The sequence below is a fragment of the Oncorhynchus mykiss genome, chromosome 19 (assembly GCF_057628025.1).
Source record: "Oncorhynchus mykiss isolate SJ-2025 chromosome 19, ASM5762802v1, whole genome shotgun sequence".
In the NCBI taxonomy this organism is placed as follows: domain Eukaryota; kingdom Metazoa; phylum Chordata; class Actinopteri; order Salmoniformes; family Salmonidae; genus Oncorhynchus; species Oncorhynchus mykiss.
Window position 1 is genome coordinate 50,686,762 of NC_143040.1, and position 20,478 is coordinate 50,707,239.

Genomic DNA, 20,478 nt, shown 5'->3' on the forward strand with positions numbered 1-20,478 from the left:
TATCTCTCTCTACGACTCAGTGTTAGCACTGGAGTGGCACAGATGGGTCACAAGGCCAACAGAGCGAGACGCACACATTCCTTGTAGTCTAACTGCAATATTACCAGCTATGTAAATCTGTAACATTAAGCCACACTTATATGGCACTACTGTGTGTCAGTTACAACCACACCTCAACTTAAAAGTCAAGGTCAGAGTAAAGGAACATCTACAGGTAATTAATATGCACTGAACACTTTTCAGACAGACAGTTCAGAATTGGAGAGTCGCAAGAGACAAAAAATGGTTGTCAACAAGAGGAACAGACAGAGAGAAATTAAGATGGAATGAGAGATGAAACGAGGGAGGGCTACAGCAAGAGCGAGAAAGAGAGAGAGAACCTGTCCATCCACGTGTGTCTGTCTCAGCGAGAGACTGTTGCCTGAGAGCCCAGCAGCCTGAGCTCATTAGTGCTGCTCTGGGCTCCTCCGGACAAGGTGGGCGGCTATCAAAATATACCCTCGTCTACCCCACTGGAGTGACAGCCCCACCCCTCCCCACCTCCCCAGTACAGCACAGCACGCCCCCTGCAGCGACAGCCCAAGAGCACAATCAGGGAACACACCGCTGGCTGATGAAATTATTATTATATCCAAGAGGGCTACAGGAGGAGGCTCTCCCTAGGGACCAGTCTGTGTATGATAGCATGTGAGAAGGAGAGTGTGAGGGAGAAAATGAGATGGAATAGATGAATGTGAGATGAAGAAAAGGAAAGAAAAACTCAGCAATGCGCTCTCTCTCTCTCTCTCTCTCTCTCTCTGTGTGTGTGTGTGTGTGTGTGTGTGTGTGTGTGTGTGTGTGTGTGTGTGTGTGTGTGTGTGTGTGTGTGTGTGTGTGTGTGTGTGTGTGTGTGTGTGTGTGTGTGTGTGTGTAAATGTCAGTCTGCACATGTATGACAGGGTGATGGCAGTACACATTCGCTGCCCAAGACAAAGGCTCTCTCTCTCAGATTAGATACATTCAGAGGTGCTGTCATAGAGATGAAAGGAATCTGCCAACATGATAAAGACACACGGCAACAAACAGTGAACTACAATTAACATTTGGATAGCATTCACAGGTTCCATTTTTTTCTTATGCCCCTGTCCCTCTAAGTGCCCATATGGCATTGCAGGGTATGCCTGTAACCTTGAGGGTTAAAACCAGTCACACAATGAGAAGAAAAGGCATGTGCGTCTATTTGAAAGGAGGGAAAGAGAAAGGTGAGAGAGAGAGCAGAGAGAGAGTCAGGGTTGTGTCTAATTCTGTTGTTCCATCAGAACCACTCAATGGGTGATGAGCAATAACAGTGAGCGCTCGCCTCTGTAACAATGCACACACACCCTAATGGGGAAATGAATTGCTTGTCACATGGCTTTCCCTTTCTATTTTCTCTCTCTTTCTTTCTCACTCTCACCTTCCCAGTAAGAGGGAGCTGCTGCCTGTGTACGCTCAATGGAAAACGTAGAGGGAGGAGAGGCTCGGATTCCCTCACCCACTACAGCTTGCCCACCTGTTCATCACCCATCTCTGTACTAATGAAGCCGTTTCAGTACACACCTTGGGTCTGAATATCTGAATGCATGCTCAAATACACCAAACACATTTCAGACAGTTTAGAGGATTATCAAGCAATGCAGCACTGCAGGTAGGCAGTTAACAAGAAGCCTCAGTCCCTCTGACATTTCTTCATACATGGCAAATTAAAAAAGGTTTACTGAAGAGTAAATTGTCCAATAGTGCCTAAATACGATCTAATAAAATGGCAAGATAGTGCAAGAGATGGAGAGAAAGAGAGTACTTACAGCTCTTTCCAATCCATTATCTAATGAAAGTGTCCAAGTTCAACTTTAGGGTCCATGTCTCCATGTCCAGGGTTCTCTATTACTTTAGCATCAGAGACGCAGGGAGAGAGCAGAAAGAGGCGGGGCCGTCACTGACGGGGGCAAGGGGTGTCCCTTTTACCTCCGATCGCAATCACTGAGGTTTCTACTTGATTGCACAGCGGTTTGTAAGTAGCCAAGGGGACAGAGGAAGGGGAGAACCAACGTCATCATAGCGGACTGAGACAAATACAAGAGGGTTGAGAGGATGGGGTGGATAGCAGCGGTCCCAGTAAGGAGGTCCAGGGGGTCCAGACAGGTTCTCAGGATGGAGGGAGAGGAGGAAAGGAGGAGAAGAGGAGGTCAGAGTAGAGCGAAGCACCTCCTCCTCTGTACATATTCCAGTGAAACAAACGCCTGTTCTGTGTCCACACCTCTCCACAAACAAAAGTTCAGTCTCAGTTCAAAGATGCAATTTCTCCAACAGAGGCAGGCTCTCCAGCAGTCTGGCAAGACAGTCCTACTCAGATCTCTCTCTCTCTTCCACTCTCCTTTTCTGTCTTCTTCTCTTTCACTGCCTTTTCTCTTTTCATCCAATAGCCATTGGTTTGTGTTTATTTCTTCCCTCTTTTTCTCTCTCCCAGGTAATCCATGCTGTTACATCTCTGCCGTGTGGCTGTAGCAGGGAGTCCTGATGGCTGTGTCCTTTCCTGTGCCCCGTGCCACAGGCTGAGGGAGGAGGGCTCGGCAGCAGGTATCAGTCAGAGACAGCCAGGAGGTGGAGAGAGAACCAGTGTTAGTCTGGGCTGGGGGGGGGATTGGGAATGGGGAGAACTCCTGTTCCGGCTTTCAATCCTGCTCCTTCTGCCGGAGAAATGCTGGTAGCTGTCCTGCCGTGTCTTTCTCTCCTCTCTCGCTCTCTCTTCTCAGCCCAGCCCCTTTTCCCTCCGACAGCCAGATGAGGTGTCAGTGTGCTACTGCTGGCTGCTCCCGGTCGCTCTCTCTGTCTCCACACACAGACATGCACACACACACACACACATACACACACACACACACACACGTCGCATGAATACTTCATGCATAAAGAAACCCTCTCTTCTTTTGCTTCAAACAGATTAGGTTAGTATGCCTACAGCACACGTGTGTGTGTGTGTGTGTGTGTGTGTGTGTGTGTGTGTGTGTGTGTGTGTGTGTGTGTGTGTGTGTGTGTGTGTGTGTGTGTGTGTGTGTATTTGTCTTTAACTGAGGATGTAATTAGTTAGTTGAGATAATGTAATTAATTGTAAGGAGTGACAGATAGATAAGAAGGGAGATACTTAAGTGTGTGAAGATGGATAGACCACTGAATCAGATGCTGGCTGAACGATGCTTTCACTCAATGGTAAGAGAGAGAGGAGGACACAGACAATGAACAGATGACAGGTAGAGAGGCAGATTTATTCAGGGCCGACAGAGACAGACAGCGCACTCACTCAGTGGTCTGGTCAAGGGTAAAAAGGGGAAAGCTTAGTGTGTGAGTGGGCGAAGATAGTATGAAAGTAGCCTGTACTTCCCACAACTGCCAATTTACCAGCCAGCCTTTTAGCTCTCCTCTGGTCCTGTTTAATAGTCAGGCTGATTTCGACACCATTAGGGTGAGCAGAGTGGCTCTGCCATTGAGCAGACATATCCAGTGACTACAGATCTTTCCTTCTGACACACTGCCCCATATCTGAGCTACAGTCAAGTGTGAGACACAAAACTATCTAGAATATATAATCTATAATACCCCCATAACGCATACAACAATTATTGTGCAGTGTCTTACATTGAGATAAATCCAATTCATTTCACATATGAAACCTTGGTGTTTTGGGCAGTGATAAGGCAAACCCCACCCACCCTTGGCCACCACCTACCTACAAATCCACAGACCGCCTTCAGACCAATACTGACAGCGATCAATAACTGTAAGACCAACCTAATTTGGAAATTGGTCATTGTGACATGTTCACCCATTGGGATCACGCTTGGTGTGGTTTCAGTATAGGGAGTCACCATTGGGCCAAACTGTCCATCCAGCCCCTCAACGTCACCCTCTGTTTAGACCCTTTGGACAGATAACTACAGATAACTTGCAATATATATACATACAGGGGCAAAAAAGTATTTAGTCAGCCACCAATTGTGCAAGTTCTCCCACTTAAAAAGATGAGAGAGGCCTGTAATTTTCATCATAGGTACACTTCAACTATGACAGACAAAATGAGAAAAAAATCCAGAAAATCACATTGTAGGAATTTTAATGAATTTATTTGCAAATTATGGTGGAAAAGCAGTATTTGGTCAATAACTAAATTTTATCTCAATACTTTGTTATATACCCTTTGTTGGCAATGACAGAGGTGAAACGTTTTCTGTAAGTCTTCACAAGGTTTTCACACACTGTTGCTGGTGTTTTAGCCCATTCCTCCATGCAGATCTCCTCTAGAGCAGTGATGTTTTGGGGCTGTTGCAGGGCAACACGGACTTTCAACTCCCTCCAAAGATTTTCTATGGGGTTGAGATCTGGAGACTGGCTAGGCCACTCCAGGACCTTGAAATGCTTCTTACGAAGCCACTCCTTCATTGCCCGGGCGGTGTGTTTGGGATCATTGTCATGCTGAAAGACCCAGCCATGTTTCATCTTCAATGCCCTTGCTGATGGAAGGAGGTTTTCACTCAAAATCTCACCATACATGACCACATTCATTCTTTCCTTTACACGGATCAGTCGTCCTGGTCCTTTGCAGAAAAACAGCCCCAAAGCATGATGTTTCCACCCCCATGCTTCACAGTAGGTATGGTGTTCTTTGGATGCAACTCAGCAATCTTTGTCCTCCAAACACGACGAATTGAGTTATTGCCAAAAAGTTAGATTTTGGTTTCATCTGACCATATGACATTCTCCCAATCTTCTTCTGGATCATCCAAATGCTCTCTAGCAAACTTCAGACGGGCCTGGGCATGTACTGGCTTAAGCAGGGGGACACGTCTGGCACTGCAGGATTTGAGTCCCTGGCGGCGTAGTGTGTTACGGATGGTAGGCTTTGTTGCTTTGGTCCCAGCTCTCTGCAGGTCATTCACTAGGTCCCCCCGTGTGGTTCTGGGATTTTTGCTCACCGTTCTTGTGATAATTTTGAACCCACGGGGTGAGATCTTGCGTGGAGCCCCAGATCGAGGGAGATTATCAGTGGTCTTGTATGTCTTCCATTTCCTAATAATTGCTCCCACAGTTGATTTCTTCAAACCAAGCTGCTTACCTATTGCAGATTCAATCTTCCCAGCCTGGTGCAGGTCTACAATTTTGTTTCTGGTGTCCTTTGACAGCTCTTTGGTCTTGGCCATAGTGGAGTTTGGAGTGTTACTGTTTGAGGTTGTGGACAGGTGTCTTTTATACTGATAACAAGTTCAAACAGGTGCCATTAATACAGGTAACGAGTGGAGGACAGAGGAGCATCTTAATGAAGAAGATACAGGTCTGTGAGAGTCAGAAATCTTGCTTGTTTGTAGGTGACCAAATACTTATTTTCTACCATAATTTGCAAATAAATTCATCAAAAATCATACAGTGTGATTTTCTGGATTTTTTAAAACATTTTGTCTGGTTGAAGTGTGCCTATGATGAAAATTACAGGCCTCTCTCATCTTTTTAAGTGGGAGAACTTGCACAATTGGTGGCTGACTAAATACTTTTTTGCCCCACTGTATATAAATGAGTCACGGTAAGATTAATGGAAGAGCAGCACTGGCATCAGAAATAAAGGCTCTGCTAGGCTTTTGTTAATGACAGAATGGACATCTATATTTGGGGCTGCCTGCAGGGGGGTGCCCGCCTGCTGTTTCACAGTTTGGCCTGTTGTCAATAATGTCCCTAGCCCCCTATTCAGGCTTTGTCAAATTAGCAAGATAAATTCCTCTGGACCGGAGAGTCATTAGCCGGCGCACCCATTAGCTTGTTTGGGGAAATGTGTCTCTGTTCCTCAGCCCAGCACCATGGCTCTTTAGGTAACATGGCCTTTTCCAGCCTAATTACCATGTTGGCCCCATTTACCATCCTAGACATTGCCTTTCTCTGGTTCCCCCTCTTTTCTCCCCAGACAAGATAACGGTGCTTTGGCCATTCATGCAGGGATCAGATCACTGGGGCTGATATCAGACTGCATTAGCCTCCCCGGCGTGGTTCTGCCTTCTCTGGTGATTAGCAGCAGCCAAGCTCCTGTCTGTCTGAATGAAGATGGAAGCTCTACGCCCCAGTCAGACTGTACATGTACAACACATTGATAACAACCACATCACAATGAACCTGGCTCAATGTAGAAGCAGACCTGCTGGAGTCTCTGCTGCTCTCAACAGGTGAGTCTGGAGGTGAAATGGTTATAGGTTTGTAATGAATGAAAGGAATGGCTAAAACATTGGCTTATGGGTAGCATACAAAGAAGTTCCACATGTGTTCAGGATTGATTGCATGCATGTGTTAGTCAATCAGTAAAGGTGTGTTTTTAATTAAAGGAACAATCAATAGGATTTCCCCCGCTGGAGGGCATCTCCCTAGCCACCATAAGTGTGAGAGAAACATACTACTATGTGTGCTTTCTGATGGTGTCAAGTCTAGTTTCCTCAATATTATGAAAGGTGTACCCCAGGGGTCAGTATTGGGACATGTTCTCTTTACTATTTATATAAATATCATTGGTCTATGTATTAGATCTTGTAATATTAATTTGTATGCAGACAATACGGTCATGTATGACATTGCATTGACTGTTGACCAAGCTATGTTAGAGGCCAGTCTGATTTTGTTGCAGTACAGAAAGCCCTAGTTGATTTAAAACTTGTACTTAATGCAGGCAAAATTAAATATTGTTCGCTAATAATGTCTCAGATGGGCTACATATTCACTCATTGGATGGCTCGCTCATCGAACGGGTTCCCGCCTATAAATATCTGGTCGTTTGGATTGATAAAGATCGAAAGCTAAGATTTAATGGGGACTACATTTTTTAGAAATTGATCTAGCCTCTCCCTAAACAGCAGGAAGCAGATTGTATTGTCAGCTTTCCTGACAATTCTTGACTATGGTGACACCATTTACCAGACTGCAGCAGCCACTACTTTTAAACCATTGGATGCCGTCTACCACAGCGCCCTTCGCTTTATTACAGGTGACAGTTTTAATACTCATCACTGCATCCTGTATCAGAAGGATGGCTGGACCTCACTTAAATTCCATAGATCACATTACTCCCTTCTTGTTAAGAAAAGCTCTGCTCTACAAGCTTCCAACATACTGTACTTCACTTTTCTGTTGCTATATAAAAATATGAGATACCAAACCCGTTCACAGGGTTGGTTAACTCTTGGGGTACCGCTTGTCTCCACAAAGTTTGGTAAATCCGCCTTTAGTTTAAAAGCACCACTGTTATGGACAGCCTTACAAAACAAATTACACCTGGATTCTCTGGTGCCGATAGGGCAGTTTAAAACTATTTTGTTAAATGAGTTCTCTGAAGAGTGCGATTGTTTCAATTGACTATTAGAACTTGTCATAACCTGATGTAATGTATTTATAGCTGTCTTCTAGTTTTTTACATTTTGTTGTTGTATTGATTGAACTTTTGTCCTCAGGCCACCATTGCAAATGAGACATGGGTTTCAATTGGGCTCCCCTGATTAAATAAATACATGCATGTAGTATGAAGTCCTATGGACAGCTGACACAGTGGCTCACTGTAAAGGTGAAACAGAGGGTTTGTGGGGCTGCTGAATTAGATCATCACATCTGGGCACTAAAACAACGCCAATCGTCCACCTCTACAGAACCCCGACAGTGTTGAGGACAACAACAGCTTGCCAAAATTAAACAACATCTGCATCTCTGCAGTGGCCTGGATGGCCTGAGAACCAGGTCACATCCAGACTGACCCAACAGACAGACCATCACTAAGCCTTCCTCTGATTAAGCTGAGATGACATCGGGACAGGCTTGGGCAGGGGACTGGATATAGAGATGATGTCATAGTGTAGCCAGGGTCTGTCAGCAGACAGAGCATACCACTGCACAACGCCAAGATTTAGTATCAGGGTCATCAGGTTGATCATTAAAGAAGTCCTCCAGCGATTTGTTTAACTTTTACAGTTGAAAAGCGATATCCCAAGTATAAATACCATAAAGTACACACACTGAAGGGTAAGAAAGTATCTATTTTTTGCAAAATAGTGTTTTTTAGACACAACTGCGAAGTTCAAGGAGTAGGGCATTCAAGGAGTTGATCTGGTGGTAAGTCGTGATGTCATCGGCCTCCCCCTTGCTTGAGGATCAAATTAGAACCAAAGTATGTGCTATGTCATGACTTACCGTGACCACCTACTGAGATGTGACTTTTGTTAACTAAATCAGGTGTTAAATGAGTTGAAAGTTAAACTGGGGTGCCACTTTAAGGACAGGCAAAACACTCACATACCTTAACAAGTATTTCACCACAGGGATTTGAGGTAGCTAGCTATATCTCAGTGGACCAGAGACTTCATCTAATTCACCATGAATCTTTGGTTCCACCGAGGGACAGTTTCTCCTGCTGTATGTTGGGTGATGTATAAATACATTCATTAGCCCCAACACTGACTACTTGTGGACTGCATAGAGTGGGCTCTTTAAATAACCTGAAGGGACGTGGGAAAATTGCTGCTTGTATAGTGTGGTGGGGACTAGTGTTACCTGGGCCCCCATATGGGAGGAGGGAAGGAAAGGGCACTGTTCATGTCCACTTCTCAAATTGGAGGGGGGAATGAAAAGGCTGACATGTGACAATGTGTCGCCATGGTTTAGTCTGGCCATGAACTCTGCCTCCTCTCTAGCTGGGATGTTAACGTCAGTGCAATCACGGCACCACCGGGATAAATATTCCTCTGGTGTCTCTCAACCTTTCTTTCTTTCCTCTCTATTTAACCCCATCTCGCTAAATTAAACTCATGCCTAAAACGGCAACTCATCAAAGAAAATTCTTCATTGAGGCCACAAACTTCTATTCTTATCTCTGTTTTACACACTATCCCTATCTGTTCCTCTTTTGCATCAGGTTCCCTTAAACTAACCCTTCAACTAACAACTCTAGATCATTACCTTCTTGGTCACTATAGAGGAGTGTCTGTCTCTCCAGTCGGCTTTCTGCAGAACATTAAAATGGAGGAGAAAACTAACAGGCTTATCTCACTGTCCATCAAATCTTATCAATTTTAAGCTTCTACCTCTTAACTGACCGCCTGCTTCCATCCCGCAGTCCATGTTTATGGTGGTCTAAAGGGATGGTTCTCTCTCCTAGGCTCGTCCACACAGCATCTGGGAGGAAGTGGACAAATACCTCTAGGCTAGGACTTATTGAGTTTCTATAAAGCCTAACCAGAAATAGATAGATGAATCCCTGGCAGGCCAACCAGGCAGCTATGAATGTGATGTCCTGTTACCTGACCAATAACCTGTTTACCTCATCACAAAACCACATGTCTGGCCTTGTAGACAGAACACCAAATGGGGTATTATATGTGTGCTGACTGCAGACGTTATTGTGGATGTAGCGAAATATACAGACTGTTGGCACATATTGTTGCACGATAATGCTCAAATATCTTTCATATTTTTTGCTATCCCCTTTTGGTTGGGTAAAGCAGAAATGTGTAAAGACACCACAATCTCTCATGATCTCCTTAGCATTCAAGTGAAACTGCATGTGGAGTGATGTGGGGAAGGAAGGATTAAGGCAACCAGATAGAGAGAGAGAGAGAGAGAGAGAGAGAGAGAGACGGGGGGGGAGAGGGAGAGAGAGAGAGAGAGAGAGAGGGGGAGAGGGAGAGAGGGAGAGAGAGAGACGGGGGGAGAGAGGGAGAGAGAGAGAGAGGGGGGGGAGGGAGAGAGAGAGAAAGAGAGATGGGGGGAGAGAGGGAGAGAGAGAGAGAGGGGGGATGGGGGAGAGGGAGAGAGGGAGAGAGAGAGAGGGGGGGAGAGAGGGAGAGAGAGAGACGGGGGGAGAGAGAGAGAGAGAGAGACGGGGGAGAGGGAGAGAGAGAGAGAGAGACGGGGGAGAGAGGGAGAGAGAGAGGGAGGGGGAGGGAGAGAGGGAGAGAGAGAGAGAGAGAGAGAGAGAGAGAGAGAGAGAGAGAGAGAGAGAGAGAGAGAGAGAGAGAGAGAGAGAGAGAGAGAGAGAGAGGGGGAGATAGGAACAGGGGTTCAGCAGAAATAGGGGGCATAAGGAAAATACAGTGGGACAGAGGAATATGGTGTAAAAGCAGAGCAAGGTAAAGATGGGGAGGAGGGTAAATGATGGAGAGAACAGAGATGAAATAGGTGAGAGAGAACTGGATGGTAGAAAACAGACTGGGACCACAGGAGTGAGAGAGGAAGAATGGTCCCTGAGTTGGCCCAGTGCCAGTGAGGGGCTGTCTGAGTGGAGGTAAATAGTGTTATGCCTGAGAAAGAAACAGAAAAATGATTTGGAATTGCTTTATTTCCAAAGTGCACCAAGACGGGAATCCCCTGTTGACCTAAAATACATGAAACAGTTGGAGACTAAATGGAAAACATTGTAATTACAATGTCATTACTCCTGGTTCTGTGTTGCACTGGGCACAGGTAGACCACTGAGTCTTTTTTCAACTTTGTTTGACTTTATTCTAAATTTGAAGACACATTTTCCAGAATGTTTCAACAAATTCCTGTTGTCTAGGTCCTGGAGCCATTTTGTTGGATACTAGATCAAGGAGAAGAGGTTTATGCCAACGATGCTAAAATAATCAATCCCAATGAATGTAGCATGAAACAGACTCTGGGATGCCAAGGTTAACCCCTTAGCGATGAGGGAGGGTGTGTTGATGGAACTGCAGCCAGGTTTCTATAAGCGATGTGTGAGCTGAAATTCCTCCCTGGTACAGCTTCCTGTGCCTGTGTGTTTCCCCCACTACCTATAAAGCATATAAAGTCTCCAGAAGTCAAGCCCAGAACTCACACATACCCACACCCTAAGGTCCCCTCCTTCCCTCCCACTCAACCCCCATCCAATTGAGAGGCCAAGCACCCCTCTAGCCAAGCCATGGGCTTAAGGAGGGCTTAGGGTGGCCACAGGAGGGATCGGAGGAAGGTACAATATAATTCCATTTGCAGTTTGTTTTATTGTTTCCTAAATTGCCTCCTTAATGGCCTCTGCAAACATGTTGTGCTAATGTGGCCTCTCCGAGCATCTGCTTAAGCCCTGGTGAGGCAGTCCAAGCAGAGGGCTTTAGCTCAGCAGCCTTTATTTGTCAGTCAATGAGATAGAGGGACCAATTCAGGGCCTTGGAGGAGAGAGCTGAACCTCTTTACAGTGGAGTCAACAGGTCTTCATACAGCAGGACAATCTCTCTTCTACAGATTGACAATAGCGTATTTACTAAACTTCACACCAGGAGAGGAGAGAAGCTTGGGAGGAAAGGGAGAAAATACAGTCCCCATGCTGATTTGATGTAAGCTGCTGAGTTTGGAGAACATAGTGTTTCCCCCCTGATTTGATGCAGCATGTGACAGATGATAATGAAGATATTCTCTCCTTCTCTCTGGGCTGTAGCATCCCCACCCCTGCTACTACTGACAAAGATTAAGAGCTACTTTCATCTCCTGCAGAATATTTTCCACTGCTTCGCCGACGTTGTTCCCGGGTACTCCACCACACTGTTATGTCGTCTTCACAGGTCGTAGAGTATGTGGAATAAAATTACACTCCCAACACTTCCTGAGCTGAATCTCACTCACCCACATCTTCGCTGTAAGCCTTAAGAGCACATTTTTACTCAGAGCAAAACTACTATGAAGAAAACTTTCTGTATTCACTCACATATCAGATCATGTGAAACATTCATTCAATACCAAGAAGACAATAACATCAAGCTGTCATTGGCTGATTGACATTTCACTATGTCTCCAATAATCAATTCCACTGACCAATGGAGAAAACATATCTGATGAGATCATGAGAGAGCAAGACATCTAATATTCTCATGCTCATCTCCTTATTAATCAACATATCGGAGAGAGAGAGAGATCTCTTGCTCCACTTCTCTACATCATTAATCAGGGCCGGTCAGGGTAAGACACCAAGCAATTATTTATTTGCTCTCCTCCACATCGAGACTATCACAACGACCAGTCCTGGTCGAGCCCCGCGGGCCACTGGGAACATTTGGGAAAGATTAGTCAGCAAATCGAGGGGAGGGATTCAAACATTGATATACTGTAGATGGCAGATTAAATTATTCCTAAATCCGCCATCTATATCCTAGTCAATATGCACCCCTTGGAAAACATGAGGGATCCAAGTCCAGTGAAATGGATTTGGGATTCCACAAGGGTGGAGGAATTCCTAGGTTCTGAACAAAGCTATTTTGAGAGGCTAAGGAGAGGTAGAGAAGGACTACAGAGCTGTACCAAACCAACACATGAGGCTAGAGATGTAGACATTTGTTAAAAAAAAGTGCCAGGGGTCAGTGACTTCTACAGTATTATTCAGGTTAATAAAAGGTTTACACCCCCCCCACACACACACCTAAATCACACTCACAATGTCGCCTACTAACACACACATCCTCATACACACCTACACACACTCAAAGTCACATAGTCAGCTCTGAAGCAGATTCTCACGTGCTGGGTCATGAACTGATTACACACTATATAATCCACTACACCTAGACAGTCTGTATGGAGCCAGTGGCAGGCAGGCTGTAAACAGAAATACAAGATAAACCGTGTTCCTGCAACTGTTTTTATGTTGATCCAATTTTAGATCCTTTACCAAGAATAAGAGACACTGTCCCATCTCTGATTCAAAACTCCAACCATGACCAGTGTTACACAACACAAAGAGGACCCTGTAGCAGAACAACAGTAGCGACCAGCCAAGGCAAGCTGAAAGAACAGCAAGAGATGTACGTAAGTGCATTCCCATAGTGGAGGTAGACAATCACAGTCAATACAATCCCTGTCCACCTTCACTTTGCTTGGTTTCCTCTCTGCAGAGAAGTATAATTCTCTTTACAGCTGTTTGTAAAGTCAGCCAGGCCCCAAGCCCCCGAGCCAGCTAGAGAAGCAGGAGGACAGTAGAGAGGTGTTGGTGGAGCAGTGGTAGAGCAATTCACTCTGTTAGTGATGATGAGGTAAAAGCTTAACTGCCTGGCCTGACAATAGCTCTCTTGTTCTCTATCCCCCAAATGGCTCTCTGTCCTTGTGTGAATAAGAATCGCTTTGGTCTGATATATAGAGAACTACAGTTTGGGGAAATCAACTCACACAGATTAGGCCTAAGCAGCTATTAATTATTAATATGCAGTGCAAGGCTGGGACCTGGGACAGACAGGGCTGACAGTGTGGAGCAGGGGTCTGGAGGACACAGAAACACAGCAGCCCACCGGAAGCCATCTTGTTTCTGCAGACTGAGGAAGTAAAGCCAGGGATCATGGGATCAGGGATCACAGGGAGACAATAGGTAATAACATTCTTCAACACATATTCCATGCAGGCAGCTACTGGTCAATTAACTTGTATTCTTATTCCAGCTTTTCTCTCTTGTCTCCAGAACAATAATAATAGATTTGCATGATACCTCTAACTGAGGGATGCCATAGAGATTTACACTGAAAACTAATGCCCAGATCCCTGCAGCCCAGCAGGATTCCCATGTCCCTCCATTAGTGGCCTCATCGTCTGTGTGAATGAACGGTGAAGTCCTGGCTGGCCGTGGGTAGAGGAACAGCCTAGCAGGCCTGGTCATGTACTGCCTAAATGCTGAGGCCACAGTCTGTCTCCTGCCCACACACCATCAAACACAACCTGGCCTTTCAGATCATCACCAACAGCACACGAAGAGACAAAGCAACTCTTATGTCAAGTGGCAGGCACACAGGATGTAGTGGGTAGTGGGTCTCCATTCTAACATTCCCTCGTTTCCCCCTGTGTGAAAGGGATCTGTCACAGCCTGTCCACTGCCTCCCCTGTCATACAGGGCTCTCTATGACCCAGTGTTAGCCATAGCTCTGCCTTGAGTCAGCGTTTCAGCCTTTGTCTGTCAGCCCCCCCCCCCTATGTGAGTGGGCCAGGCCAACCAGACTTACTGACTCAGGAGTTTAGGGGAAGTAGACATGGTGGTAGTCAGCGCCCTCCTCGGGGGTCTCTCTAACTTCAAACAGCCAACTCACAGTGGACCCAGAGCACAGCCCTCGCGCTCCCTCTGTTCACCCCTACACCAGTCCTCTCTCTTGATGTGTTTACCATGCAGGGTGACAGCCACAACCTCCTCCACCATGGCCGTCACAACACCGGCCTTCACACAGACACCCAGGGGGCACAGCAGAGTCGCGCCAAGGGAAGGCAGAGCTAGTCTATACCACAGCAGTGGTAACAGGTGGAGCTCCTCAGTGATGGTCTGATGAGGTGGCGCTATCTCCACTGTGCAGCAGACTGTACTCCCAGGATAGCCAGAGGAAGTACGACTGGCTTGAGAGGGAGTCTGTATTTGGGATACACTCGGGTTGTTTGAAGATGACCTAGCTCCCTCAAATTTCCTCCAAGAAAACAAGAACCAAAACTATTTAAAGCTGCCAATACTAAATAAAACCTAAAATATGAATTAGCAAATGAGGGGATCTATCATCTGACATTATAACAGAAGGGGACTGGGGTTGAATCTGAGAGGTGGGTAGAGGTGTGGGCAATAGACAGGGGCTTGAGGAAGGGGTGGAAGGTGTGATATTGGGGTAGAAGGGATGTGGGTGATCCATCTGGTTGGTGCTAGACTGGGTGGTAGTAGTAGGCCCCTCAGGAGAGGAAGGGACCTACCTGCTGGTCTGCTGCAAATCCCAGAGGCGGTGGGTCTAGGCTGGATCTCCATCAACACCTCCCCACTGATGACGCTAGACAGGGCCCTGATAGCTTTTCACACCTGGCCTTATCCGGAGGCTATAGGGCTAGAGTCCCTTCCCCAGGCTCAGCTGCTGCTGCTGCTGCTACCACTGCTCAGCTCTGCTCTCCACTGCCAGACATTAGCCCCAGCAGGCTGATAGCCTGATTATGACAGGAAAATACCAGCTGGTATTTCATCCGACAGTAAACAAAGAGACCAAAAGCATCCTCTACCAACCATCATCTATCTACCAACTCTCCAGAGCTTCTATTGATCTATTTAGGGCCTTAGACGTGTTCAACAGCTAAGAATCAACAGATTCTATGTAAAAAATAAAAAAAACAAGGAAAAACAACAACAATACAACTAAATGTTTGGCTAAATGAATCCCTGCCAGTCAGGCAATGCTCAACACAGAAGCTAGCATTAACTATGCAGCTCCACTCCGCTTACTCTCTTCATAATAAAGCTGAGGCTTAACTTGCATTTCAACAGCGTTCTCTCCTGACTAAGCATTCTGCTCACTTTCTCCCATCTGTTGAAACATCCATCTCTGTGAAGCTCAGCAACCAAACCATTACCCTTTTACCATGGATTCAGGGATCACACAACTCCACCACAACATCAACACTACACACGGACTGCAGCACTAACATGAGGAGCGCAAACACCCAAACACTGCAGCTGCATCGCCCATCTAAACTAAGTTCTAAACTAAGTTCTCCTTCAGCCCTGAGTTGGTATGTGTGTGACTTACTTGATTCCCATGGTGGTGGTGTGTCCGGTGCTCCCCTCCACAGGTCCTGACCTCCTCCTCCTGAAGCTGGCGGTCTGGAGCATCACCCCGAGCATGCTGACTGTGTGTGTGTGTGAGAGAGTGTGTGAGGCTCAGAACTCCACTCCCCTGCCTTCGTCCACTCAGTCTCTAAATCCCCTAGCCAGCAGGTCCAGCCCAGAGCAGAGTAGAGCCACTCCGCAACTCCACTCAGCATTAATCTGACAATTTATCCCTGACACAGATCTCCACTGTCACTCACAGCACAGCCAGACAAACACACTGCATTTCCCTTCTGCATCCGCCTTAACAGTATCTCCCTCTCTCTCCTGTGTCCTCTGTAGTCAAAATGGAGTGTGGGTGTGAGTGGCCCATGTTACACTTCACCCCCACGTCCCTGCCCCCAACACTTACCCCCACCACTACAACAACCCCAACCCCAAACCAACCCCCACCAACAACCTCACACAGGAAGAACACAAGGACATTAGCACACAAACACACACACACGCGCACACGCGCACACACACACACTCACACACACACACACACACACACACACACACACACACACACACACACACACACACACACACACACACACACACACACACACACACACACACACACACACACAGCATACAACAATCACTTGATTATACTTTAATGAATTGTAGTTCGGGCCCACAGCTTTTAAGAGGAAGTTGTTGCAACAAAACTTTGATTAAGGTATTTGTATGGAGATCTTCTCATAGTTTGATTAGTGCATCAGGGCTGGAGATCCCAACGGCCAAACATTACCCATTTGTAAGTCAAACCAATACATTCACCATGGATCACAGGGAATCATGTGTTCTGAGTACATCTACATATTTCTGCATGTTCATTGACCAGCTTTCATGTTAGTCATAAGGAGGCAAAACAGTTGTTTCTATGGTTACTTTCCACAGCCTCAGTAATGAAGCAGCACTTTACATTTCTGACACAAAGACCAGGCAGGTCTTGTCTGGGGAGAGGCTGGATTGTTCGACTGTAATTACAGGATAATGCCTTGCCTTCCCCAACCCACAATCACAGTGATTACAGCAGTACACACACACACTCACCTAGGCAGCAGCAGCTGCAGGGCCGCACAGGGCCGTAAAGACACTTCCTCCTGTGCTGACACTCCTCCAGGGCCACATTCCTAACAGCTGTTATCCCTGTTCCTCTGGCCGCTCTGCAAACCGCCTCTGCAGCAAACACTCCTCTTAGCTTTACGGTTTGCTCTCTGTTACTCAGAACAGCAAATGTAGTTCAGAGCATTGAGGAGAACTGCTCTGTGGTTAGTATTCCAGTTGCTTTCCCTCACCCTCTCTCTTCCATTCCCCCTCTCTCTTCCATTCCCCCTCTCTCTTCCATTCCCCCTCTCTCTTCCATTCCCCCTCTCTCTTCCATTCCCCCTCTCTCTTCCATTCCCCCTCTCTCTTCCATCCCCCCTCTCTCTTCCATTCCCCCTCTCTCTTCCATTCCCCCTCTCTCTTCCATTCCCCTCTCTCTGTCTCTTTTTCTCCCTCCCTGCATGGGTCCTTAGGGATAGAAACACACCTCATTCCCAATCAGCAGGTATTAATGGAACAGAGGGATGAGCAGGGCGGTCAGTGCGGCAGCGGAGACACGTCATTTAGCTGAGCTGCCAGGGCCCCTGCTGTGAGCGGTGCCTGCTCTCATTACTGAACGCTGTGTCAATGGACTAATCACATGCTCCGTCACAAAGCAATCAGTGTTCAGCACGCTAGTGAGCTGAATGAGCACTCCCTACTGCCCTCACTCTCTATACTGAGATACAAACACTGGCACGTGCGCACACACACACGCACACACACACACACACACACACACACACACACACACACACACACACACACACACACACACACACACAGACACACACACACACACAGAGAGACCACTGCTAGGACAGACCCTGACCTTTAACACCTACTGTCTTCAGGCTATTTTATTGGCCATCTCATTATTGATCCGGATCAATCTTTCTTTCAGTACACTCTGGTTGATAGGGCAAGAAGAAGGGTTGAATGGGGATTTGTAAAAGTGTAACACTAAACTACAGTGCCTTCGGAAAGTATTCAGACCCCTTAATTTTTTCCACATTTGGTTGCGTTACAGCCTTATTCTAAAATTGATTAAATAAATAAAAATCCTCAGCAATCTACACACAATACCCCATAATGACAAAGCAAAAACAGGTTTAGAAATAGCTTATTTACACAAGTATTCAGACCCTTTGCTATGAGACTCGAAATTGAGCTCAGGTGCATCCTGTTTCCATTGATCGTCCTTGAGATTGGAGTCCACCTGTGGTAAATTCAATTGATTGGACATGATTTGGAAAGGCACACACCTGTCTATATAAGGCCCCACAGTTGACAGTGCATGTCAGAGCAAAAGCCATGATGTCGAAGGAATTGTCCATAGAGCTCCGAGACAGGATTGTGTCGAGGCATGGATCTGGGGAAGGGTACCAAAGAATGTCTGCAGCATTGAAATGGAAGAAGTTTGGAACCACCAAGACACTTCTTAGAGCTGGTCTCCCAGCCAAACTGAGCAATCGGGGGAAGGGCCTTGGCCAGGGAGGTGACCAAGAACCCGATGATCACTCTGACAGAGCTCTAGAATTCCTCTGTGCATATGGAAGAATCTTCCAGAAGGACAACCAAATTTGCAACACTCCACCAATCAGGCCTTTATTGTAGAGTGGCCAGACGGAAGCCCCTTCTCAGTAAAGGGCACAACAGCCAACTTGGAGTTTGCCAAAAATGCATCTAAACACTCTCAGACCATGAAAAACAAGATTCTCTGGTCTGATGAAACCAAGACTGAACTCTTTAGCCTGAATGCCAAGCGTCACATCTGGAGAAAACCTGTCACCATCCCTACGGTGAAGCATGGTGGTAACAGCATCATGCTGTGGGGAAGTTTTTCAGTAGCAGGGACTGGGAGACTAGTCAGGATCGAGGCTAAGATGAACGGAGCAAAGTACAGGGAGATCGTTGATGAAAACCTGCTTCAGAGCGGCAAGGACCTCAGACTGGGGCGAAGGTTCACCTTACAACATGACAACAACCATAAGCAAACAGTCAAGACAAAGCAGGTGTGGCTTCGGGACAAGTCTCTGAATGTCCTTGAGTGGCCCAGCCAGAGCCCGGACTTAAACCCGATCGAACATCTTTGGAGAGACCTGAAAATAGCTGTGCAGCAATACTCCCCATCCAACCTGACAGAGCTTGAGAGGATCTGCAGAGAAGAATGGGAAACTCTCCAAATACATGTTTTCACAGCTTGTAGCGTCATACACAAGAAGACTCAAGGATGTAATCGCTACCAAAGGTACTTCAACAAAGTCCTGAGTAAAGGGTCTGAATAATTATGTAAATGTGATATTTCCTTTTTTATTCCTTTTTGAATAAATTAGCAAAATATTCAAATAACCAGTTTTTGCTTTGTCATTATGGGTATTGTGGATAGATTGATGAGGGGAAAAAACAATTTAATACATTTTAAAATAAGGCTGTAACCTAACAAAATGTGAAAAAAGTAAAGGAGTCTGAATACTTTCCGAAGGTACTGTATGTAGGGCTGGGCGGTACACCGTATTTTATGATATACCGGTATTGATGTAGGGACTGGTTTGGGTTTTTACTTTACCTTCTATACCGGGATTTGAATGTTTGGTTTGTTAAATGTGATATGCCATGTGTAATGTCAATTTGTATAGTTTACTTCGCTACTTAAGTCATCTCTCTCCTCTCTCTCTCTGTGCTACTTTCCACATAGTTAGCCACGCCCCCTGTCACTCAAGGAGCGCATTGGTTGTTCCTCAACGAGACACTTGCATTCAGTCTGCATGGTCAATGCAGCACATGCAACAATGTTGATGACAACGATGCTGTTTTCACTTTGCTTCTTAATATAAATCTACTAGCGTTCTACAATGACACTATTAGTTTGTTTCTTACGTCAGCAAACAGCTAGTTTGTCTTTTCTTAGCAAGTTTCCCTAAATCTTGTGAGACACTAATTGTTAGCTGCTAATGCCAATAGCTAGCTAGCAAATGCATGTACTGTATTTATCTCAGTTGAGCAGTGGTGTAAAGTACTTAAGTAATACTTGAAAGTATTTTTACTTAAGTCGTTTTTTTTGGTATCTGTACTTTACTTCACTATTTTTATTTCTTACAACTTTTACTTTTACTTCACTACATTCCTAAAGAAAATTCTGTACTTTTTACTCCATACATTCTCCCTGACACCTAAAAGCACTCGTTACATTTTAAATGCTTAGCAGGACAGGAAAATGGTCAAATTCACACACTTATCCAGAGAACATCCCTGGTCATCCCTACTGCCTCTGATCTGGAGGACTCACTAAGCACACAGGCTTCATTTGTAAATGATGTCTAAGTGGTGGTGTGCCCCTGGCTATCCTTAAATAAAACAAGAAAATGGTGCCATCTGGTTTGCTTAATATAAGGAATTTGAAATGATTTATACTTTTACATTTGATACTTAAGTACATTTTATCAATTACATTTACTTTTGATACTTAAGTACATTTTATCAATTACATTTACTTTTGATACTTAAGTATATTTAAAACAAAATATGTTTAGACTTTTTCTCAAGTAGTATTTTACTGGGTGAATCACTTTCACTTTCGTCATTTTCTATTAAGGTATCTTTAATTTTACTCAAGTATGACAATTGGGTACTTTTTCCACCACTGCAACTGAGTGAAGGAAATGTAGAACTGATAAAAGTGCTGAAATATGTTTTGGTTGAAGTTGAATTGAACAGTATAAAACAATCAACAAATTAAAAAAGGTTAAGCAGACATCCACCTCAAACCGGGCGTGAAACTG

General features: G+C 45.5%; 1 protein-coding gene across 3 annotated transcripts in view; it reads right to left on the bottom strand.

The window, feature by feature from the left end:
* The window catches only part of LOC110498352 (kinesin-like protein KIF26A), a 129,052-nt gene that overhangs the window by 29,928 nt on the left and 78,646 nt on the right, over positions 1-20,478 (bottom strand). Inside the window, exon 1 of one of the 3 annotated variants that reach the window (XM_036954835.2) lies at positions 1,824-2,833. The exons of the other annotated variants lie outside the window; for them this stretch is intronic. Coding sequence (XP_036810730.2) covers positions 1,824-1,840 — 17 coding nt within the window. The 5' untranslated portion in view covers positions 1,841-2,833. Of the gene's footprint in view, positions 1-1,823; positions 2,834-20,478 lie in introns of those variants that run through there. 3 annotated transcript variants of the gene reach the window in all.